Source organism: Trematomus bernacchii, unplaced genomic scaffold (assembly GCF_902827165.1).
Source record: "Trematomus bernacchii unplaced genomic scaffold, fTreBer1.1, whole genome shotgun sequence".
In the NCBI taxonomy this organism is placed as follows: domain Eukaryota; kingdom Metazoa; phylum Chordata; class Actinopteri; order Perciformes; family Nototheniidae; genus Trematomus; species Trematomus bernacchii.
Genome location: NW_022987593.1, coordinates 10930773 through 10939614, shown reverse-complemented (window position 1 = coordinate 10939614; position 8842 = coordinate 10930773). Strand labels below are relative to the sequence as shown.

General features: G+C 39.4%; 1 protein-coding gene across 2 annotated transcripts; it reads left to right on the top strand.

Annotated features, from left to right (window-relative positions):
* Positions 1-3818: 3818 nt before the first annotated feature.
* Positions 3819-8606, top strand: LOC117482128 (microfibril-associated glycoprotein 4-like). Of its 2 annotated transcripts, XM_034130119.1 has the most exons (6): positions 3819-3927; positions 4139-4336; positions 5784-5880; positions 6324-6491; positions 7085-7255; positions 8060-8606. In XM_034130119.1, the coding sequence occupies exons 1-6, from the start codon at positions 3913-3915 to the stop codon at positions 8332-8334; spliced, it is 924 nt and encodes a 307-aa protein (XP_033986010.1). In that variant the 5' UTR covers positions 3819-3912; the 3' UTR covers positions 8335-8606. The 2 variants fall into 2 exon arrangements, with proteins under 2 accessions (XP_033986010.1, XP_033986011.1); XM_034130120.1 differs by lacking the exon at positions 7085-7255.
* The last annotated feature ends 236 nt before the right edge of the window (positions 8607-8842 follow it).

The following is an 8842-nucleotide window of genomic DNA, read 5'->3' as shown; positions in this document are numbered from 1 at the left end:
ACTGTATATCTGTAGACTTGGTATGTCTTAAATGTCCAGTTAGGATGTATTAGAACGAAATCTAAAATGAAAATTGTAAATAAGCCATCTGTATGTAAAAAAACACCTGTATGTAAATTGTAAATAAGCCATCTGTATGTCAAATATGTCTTATATGTCTTAAATGATATGATGAATTGGAAATGGGGGACCCTGATGTAAACAAGACGAAAGTCTTTCTCTGGTCTGCATCCCCTTAACAATTGTATGTTTTGAGCTGTACTGTACTGTACCCAATATACAAGCTGTTAATAAACTTTTCAATCAATCAATCAAAACTCTGATGATGAAATTCCACCACGGGAAAGGTATGTAATCTCTCTGTTTTTATCAATTACTTATTTATTTGGTGTACGATTATTCATATAGTAAATAAAAGTGTCTGCTAAATGTAATGTAATGTAATGTACGCTCAAAATGGCATGTTTGGCAGGAATTAGAGGGATTATTTACAAAAATAGTGTTTCTTGTCTGTTACATTTACTAAAAGTATAGGCCAGTGTTCATCTATAGTCACTAAATGTATTGCATTCACACACTCAAAATGGCATGTTTACTGCCAAGGAAACAGGAATTACAGGAATTAATCTAATCTCTTTGTTTTTCCACATTTGTTTTCATAGTGATGGAGATGAGGATGAAATGGCTTCACCATTGTCTACTTTCACCCAGCCCACACCTGCCTCACCCTCACATTCCTCAACTTATTATAATTTTCTCAGGCCTCGTCACTGTTCACTACCGATCTGACGACTGCAGGAAGAAATGGCCATATAACTTCCAGGCTGGTGTGTGGCAGACAAAGACTGTTCCCGTTCCTGACGCTGTGTTTGACTACAACCGAAGCATGGGCGGCGTGGATGTGTCTGACGCTTTGATCGGGTACTACAGCTTTCTCCACAAAATGATGAAATGGTACAAGACTTTTTTTTACCATTTTATGGACATTGCAGTTGTGAACAGCTTCCTTCTCCACAAGGAGCTGTACAAGATGAAGGGTGACCCCAGCAGGACAAAGCCACACACACAGAAGACTTTCAGGGAGCAGCTTGCTGCAGAAATGTTGGAATATGCTGAAGGCTCTGCACCTCCACCACCCCCCCCCCCACCACTCACATGCGGGCCCATGTTTTATGGGAAAGATGTCCGTATCAGGAAGTACTGCAGGAACTGCCATGATGCTGGCAAAAAGAGGGTGAAGACACCTTGGCACTGCGTGAAGTGCCAGGTCCCTCTGTGCTTGAATATCAAAAATAATTGTTACCAGGAGTGGCATGCCAAAATATTGTAACATTCAGGAGGTAAGTATAACGTTTTACATTCAGGAGGTAAGTATAAAGTCTACCTATCTAGAGTGTGGTTTTATTGTATAGTGTGTTTGTAAAATGTTTGAAATAAATCTGTAAAATGTTTGAAATAAATCTGTAAAATGTTTGAAATAAATCTGCTCCAATTGGAATCAAACTTCATTTTGTATGTTTTTTTTTTTTTTACAACAGTTGTATTTGGATGGAATGAATACCTATAGTGATAATTCAAAGTAATAAAATGGAAATGGAACTGATGGTTCCCAAATTACCCAGAGGTGAGTCCGCCTGGACTTTATTTTTCTAAACCTCTCTAAAAAGGTCAGATTTCACTTGTTTTGCATCAATCTTGATACAGGGTACTTATTATATGTTATAGTTTGGATTCCTAAAGCTTTTAGTCTACTGGCCCATCATTCAAGGGTGATTTTCTCTATAAGTAATGTTTTTTTTAGGCGGAGATTAGAATTTACATGTTTTTACTATGTTCCATATGAATTTACTTTAAAATAAAAACATCTATATTGATTCGGACACTTCTACATCCAACTCACAGATGTAACCTTGCTTTGAGAAAAAAGATTATTAATTTACCCCTTTTAGAAGTGAAGATATAGTCTTTGTTGTGTTAGTGGCATTTTCGAGTCTGAAACCTGAAAAACAGGCTCAGGGCTTAAGAGGTTAAAGATCTCCTATCATGCTATTTTTAGGCATATATTATGGGTCTCAGATATATACAAATACATAAAAAACATATCTATGATGTGTTTTGCTCAAAATACCAAACTGGCGAGGAATTGATTGAGTGGGTGTGTGATGTCCAGTTCTGTTGTGGTTGCTATGCGTGAGATGGCCCTGTTGTTAAGCACTGTGAGGTTGGGTGTAGGGAGTCCAATCACCCTGGCAGCAGTGTTGGTGATGCGTGTGAGTTTGGTCTGGTTGGTGACAGTGAGCATATTGATACTGTTTTGGTACAGACGGAGAAGAGGGGGGGAAACGTACAGTTCTTCGAGTTTATGGATGACGGATAATCTTTGTTGGCTCCTTTTGAAGATGTTGGTGGTGTGTTGGTTGAAATTAAGTTTATTTTAAATTTAAAATATATAATCAGTTATTACAATAACTGGAATATACATGATCTCTATAGGTCACATCCTGAGTGAAACTCCCCAATATTTTATTTATTTGTATTGAATTTTAAGCTGTTTTTAAAATGTTTTATTCAACTTCTTCCAAATAAAGAATACTGAATGCTTTTTTGTCACATTCTGGGCCCTTGTCCAATCTATTCATTTTATTTCCTGGTGTGTTTCCCGGCTTTGCGATAACCTGCCCTGATCAGATTCACCTGTCCCTGTTCAACCTTTCTCTTTTGTTCCTTCAGTCTGTGTGGCCTTGTCTGTTCACAGTAGTTTCTCAGATAGTTCCCATTGTTATTTCATTGTTTATTTAAACCGTATTAATATTAAACTTGTAGCTTTTGGTCCTTGGGTCCACAGATAGAGATTCCTTGTTTGTGTAATTAGTTTTAGTCCATAAACTGACTTGCAACAGTGTTCACCCACTTGAAACTTATCTGATTTGTTTGGATTACAAAGGATCAAAACGTTAGGATTTTGTTCTGATATTTCATTTTAGAAGACTGACCTTCAATGTGAAATTAGTTTTGTATACAGAAAACCCCAGTGCTTTGGAAGCTACAAGTTGACACAAATGAAAACTATTCCTCAAACAAAGACGCTGTAGGCTCTACAATTGGCCCCACCTGTGAAACATTAGAATAGCTCTCATTTTCTGGGTAAAACCCTCCAATAGTTTGAGTATCATAGCTCCGACTGAGAATCTAAAGAGGTGGAAGCTGCATTACAGTATTCTACACAAGCAATACTGAGACCAGAAGCCAACAATCACAATCAAGGAGCTACAGAGTTCAGTGGCTAAACGTGGAGTGAAGGTGTACCAGCAAACCTTTTAGAGAGCTCTGCATAATACTTGGCGTTATCACTATCATGCTGTTGACATGCTTTTCGTCTGCAGGGACTGAGTATCTCAGAAGAATGGATACAGCACAATACAGGGAGAACCTTCTTCTTCACCCTTTAGCAGAACAATGATCCCAAGCACAAGGCCGAGGCAACACAGTAGTAGTTAAACAACAGAAAGGTTAATGTCCTAAAGTGGCTCAAAGACCAGATATCATCCCATCGAGAATCTGTGGCACTGTTAGAAGGTGGGCAAATCTTTTTTTTTTGTTGAAAATGGCTCCTGCTCCAGTGTCACAAGTCTTTCTCCATTCTAGTACCTTCTGTCACATCCAGTTTATCAAGGTTCGTCAACCTATTCCAGTAATGAATGCTGGTTACATTTTTGCCTTTCCTTTTCTTCCCTGTTTATATATTGGCTATGTGCCTATCTAATACAACCAACCATTGATAAACCTTAAAATAACACAACTTGTCATGCACTTCCAAAAACACGTGATACACCGTCTGTATAAATGCCTACGTTCCAAACAACAGTCACCTCAAACAACAGAGTGAACTCAGCGTAGACCTTCCTCTCAACAATGAAGATGCTGCAGGTAAGAAAACACACAAATATATATATTTAAATGTCTCTGTCCTCTGCTGATAATCAATGATAGCATAAATATTTGGAGCTGTCTCAAACGTGATCTACTCTGAGCAAATTTAATAACCATTAAAAACTCATGTATAACCATTAAAAACTGTGCAGGAAATCACTTCAAATGGTGCTGTAGGTATTTAAAATCTCTTCTCTTTTGCATCCAGGTGACATTATTCGTGGCTCTTCTGGGGTTTTCAGCCTCAGCTCCCACTGGCTCGAAGGATTTTCTGCCCATCGACTGCAATGACATCTATTGCCATGACAACACCAGCTCCAGTGGGGTGTACACCATCTTCCCCGGGGGTCCCACAGCTCCCCTTCCCGTCTACTGTGACATGAAGACTGACGGGGGCAGATGGACGGTCAGTATATCAGATTTGATCAGACTGTGTGCTTTTTTTTAGACCTTGTAAACCTGCTTTGGGAACTCATGACTTATCTTAACATCAGATGTTGTTCTTTCAGATTTTTCTGCTGCCTCTAAGTATAACAAATAATTTGGCTTGAATTTTTTACATTTCCATAATTGACCTGGGAACCAACATTATAACAGTCCTGTTTACATTCACCTAAAAGTTGTTCAGATGTAGTTATCTGAGGTCTTGCGTGTTTAACCTGTTAAGCCCTGAGCCTGTTTTTCAGGTCTCAGGCTCGAAAATGACATGCCCAGAACAAATGACTATATCTTCACTTCTAAAAGGAGTAAATTAATAATCTTTTTTCTCAAAGCAATGATACACCTGTGAGTTGGATGTAGAAAAGTCAGAATCAATATAGATGTTTTTATTTTAAAGTAAATTCAGATTGAACATAGTAAAACAATTTCAATTATAGTTTCCGTCCAAAGAAAAAAACATTACTTATAGTGAAAACCACCCTTGAATGATGGGATAGTAGACAAAAACCTTTAGGAATACCAACTATAACATATAATGAGTACCCTGTATCAAGATTGATGCAAAAAAAGTGACATTTGACCTTTTTAGAGAGGTTTAGAAAAAGAAACCCACCTCTGGGGTCATTTGGGTGTATTTGCCATATTTCTGGAACCCATTGGTCGATTTTGATGATTGACACCACTTTTTAACCGTTAGAGCCAATAGAATCAAGCGGGGGTTCCTAATTCCACCTACACATTACCATTGAGGAGTGAGAGTGATGCGCACGCAGTTTGCCCAAACCGAAAGCTTCATTACACACTATATGAAAACTACGTTTATTGCCATAAATCTTATGATGGATTATCAGTAATAATTTCAAAGTGACACAAAGACATTGGATTAACCTTCAGCAGCGTTTATATGCGTTTTAATGCCCTTGAACACAACTTTTGATCAGAAACAGCAAAGGTAAGACGTATTTGCCGTTTTGGCCCCGTAAAGTGAAGTTGTGTGTTGTCTTTCCTGGCTTCGCTGCCGTGAGTTTTGGTCGCACAGTAATGAAACGTATACCAATGGAATCTGTGTAATCTCAGTTTTCACACGATATCTAGTTTGTGCAGATAGCATGAAGTAGAACATATCTCTACCCTGAGTTCTGTGCTAAGTGCGTAAGCATTTTTTCGCTTTTTGCTAATTCAGAGGCTTGGTATTACCCTTGTGTTTCGTTTAGCTAAGAATTGTTAATATTGTCTGATAGCTGAGTTTCTTCCCGTTAAGTGGGTATGACACATTAATAGGTTGTTAAATGTTAAGAAGCCCTGAGACACAGTTTTGTGGCTGGGGGAAATCGGGCTTAGGAGGTTAATGTAAAGTATAACATGTTATTTTAAACTGTTAATCTTTCTCTTTATCCCATTCTCCCTCTCAGGTATTTCTCATCAGGATGGATGGCACTGAAAACTTCTACAGGCCATGGAGTCAATATAAAAAAGGATTTGGGAATGTAGCAGGAGAATATTGGCTTGGTGAGTTTTTGCAGGGAAAATTACATTTAAAGGGGCCCTGTTGTGCTGTTAGGGGTTTTCCCTTTCCTGTCGTGTGTTATATAGGTTTTTATGCATTTAAATGGTCTGCAAAGGCTCATATCCCAAGGTTCCCTCCAGAGGGAGTTTCTCTCCCACATACTCCCTCCCCCGAAACGCATTAATTGGACTCCTCTGTTTACTTCCCTAATTTGGGAGTGCTGGCCAGCTAACTTTGACAGCAAATGTTATTTTCTCCAGAACATCAAGAGACATATTTTAGCTGCTGACTGTTATTGGGTTTTAGAGGGAAGAAGAAACACAAATAATACAGTTTTTCTTGGTGCTATTAAGACTTGCAATATCCAAAACCAAAAATACACAGCTTTTGACATTTTTGTATTCTGGCTAGATTATTTGAGACATACTTTTGTGCGCCTCCTCAGGCCTGGACATCATCTTCCTGCTGACTCAGTGGAAGGAGAACGAGCTGCGGGTCGACATGGAGGACTGGGAGGGGGGGAAGGCGGACGCCAAGTACTCCTCCTTCTCCATCAATTCTGAGAATGACGGTTATCAGCTTCACCTGGGCAAATTCAATGGCGGAAACGCAGGTAAGGAATACTAAATCTAGGTTTAAAGGGTCCCTATTATGTTTTGGGGGGGGTTTTCCTTTTCCTGTAGTGTGTTACCGTATTTTCCGGACTACAAGTCGCACCTGAGTATAAGTCGCTCTTGTAAAAAAACGTGTCGTTAAGAGAAAAAAAACACATATAAGTCGCTTCGGTGTATAAATCACATTTATCCACTGAAGTCTTCGTCCCCGGTCTCACTATCACCGAGCTAGCTATCCATCCAGTCAAACACTTTCAAAGAAACTCCGGCACAGATGTCAGCTTTACTGAAGTTTAATGAATTGGTGAAACTGTAAACACAATACAGACATGGCACACTGTTATTAACTGCCCGACTGACGAGCTGAATAAACAAAATAATCCACACAATGAGCTACGGCACATAATACTGATACGCTAATTAGCCTAGCCGCTAATAAGCTTAGCCACTCGGAATTCTCACTGTATTTATACAGTCGCTGTTAAAAACTTCCGCCATCTCCGGTGTGGATGAAGCAGCATGTCCTGCTCCGGGCTGTCGTCAGACTCTCCACCAGAATCAGCTCCAATGAGACCTTTCTGAATCCCGACAGGATGGTGTCGGTCGTCACTGAAGCCCGTGCTGTGTCGATCCATCCCACAACATCCTGGAAAGTTACGAGACGCATCCTCTTTTTCGGTGGTACAGCGGAGTTTGAACGCAGTCAGACCAAATTCAATATATAAGTCGCTTCGGAGTATAAGTCGCAGGACCGGCCAGACAGGTAAAAAAAACGTGACTTACAGTATAGTCCCAAAAATACAGTATATAGGATTTTGTGCATGTAAATGGCCTGCAAAGGCTAACATCCCTGTGTTCCCTCCAAAGGGAGTTTCTCTCCCACAAACTCCCCCCACGCCTCCATTGGACTCCTTTGTTTACTTCTGTTACATAGTGACATCACTACGTAACACTCTTGCTTGTATTACCAAGCTTTCCGACACATTGTACGTGATAGGCTAAGGGGCGGGGTATCTCTAAGCCATTGACAAATCACAATCAGTGCCAGCCAGCTATCCAATCAGAGCAGACTGGGCTCTGGTTTCAGACAGAGGGTGAAAAGAGGTGCTGCAGCACAGGCAGTTTGAGAAAAATAAATACCTTTTTGAACATTAAAGCATGTCACAGTCACATAAGAGACACAAAATACAAATATGAACCTGAAAACTAGCATAATATGTCCTCTCTATATATATTATTTGTTAAAAATGTAATGAAAAATAGCGTGAGGAAAGGTTGGTCTGGTGACACTTGGTGGGTATTTCTGGGGACTTAAGTGTTGCAATTTGGACGTGTGAGAAAACTTTTATTAAATTACATAAAATAGAAGTACCTTAATATTCTACTTAAATACAAATGTGCCCTGTTACATTCTACCGCTATTTAAGAGGCATAAATGTGCTGTACCTATTGTTCTTTTAGTCATTTATAAAAACATAAAATCAAATATATTACCCACTGACACACATTGGCATTGAAATAAGTGTTTCTGGGTTTCAAGTTTGTTTGTTTTTCTTTGTATTTCTAGGGGACAGTTTGACAAACCACAACAACATGAAGTTCACAACATTTGACAGAGATCAGGACACGTGGCCGAGTAACTGCGCTCAGCGTTATCTCGGTGGATTCTGGTACAGCGCATGCCATTATGCCAACCCCACCGGTCTGTACGCACCTCAAGGGCTTGTCAACTATTATGGAAACGTTCAAGTTATCTGGAGTACGTGGAAGGGCTGGAACTATGGCCTGAAGACCTTAGCCATGAAGATCAGATCAGTCTCTGCATGTGCATGCGCTCAATAACCTGTTTAGCTGTACACTTTTATTGTTGACTTTATTAAGGTTTTCAAGTTTATACAAGATTTCAGACAACTTGGACCTTCGTGTTCACCGAACTATGATTTTCCTGTGAGGCTAAAAATGACATTCTTGTTTCAATGCCACATACATATATATATATTCTACTTCCAACAAACACTGATACTGTTGTTGAATAATCATAATCATATAGTAAATGCTTCAGTGAGATTATACCTTTTCTTTACGAATCAATAAAAACAATTATGTAGCTGCAACTGTGTTTTGAATTCTTTCAAATTGTTCATTCTTGTTTACTGAACTATGATATTCCTGTCAGGCAAACAATGAAAGTGTGTGTGTTTTTAATGCCAGAGGCCTGTACTACGAAGCTGGTTCAACCTAACCTGGATATGTTTGAGTTAGCCGGTTGGCCCAATCCAAAACATACGCGCTTTGGCTAAACTGTACTACGACGCTGGTTATCAAGTGGATCGCTCAAGCCAGCCGTGTC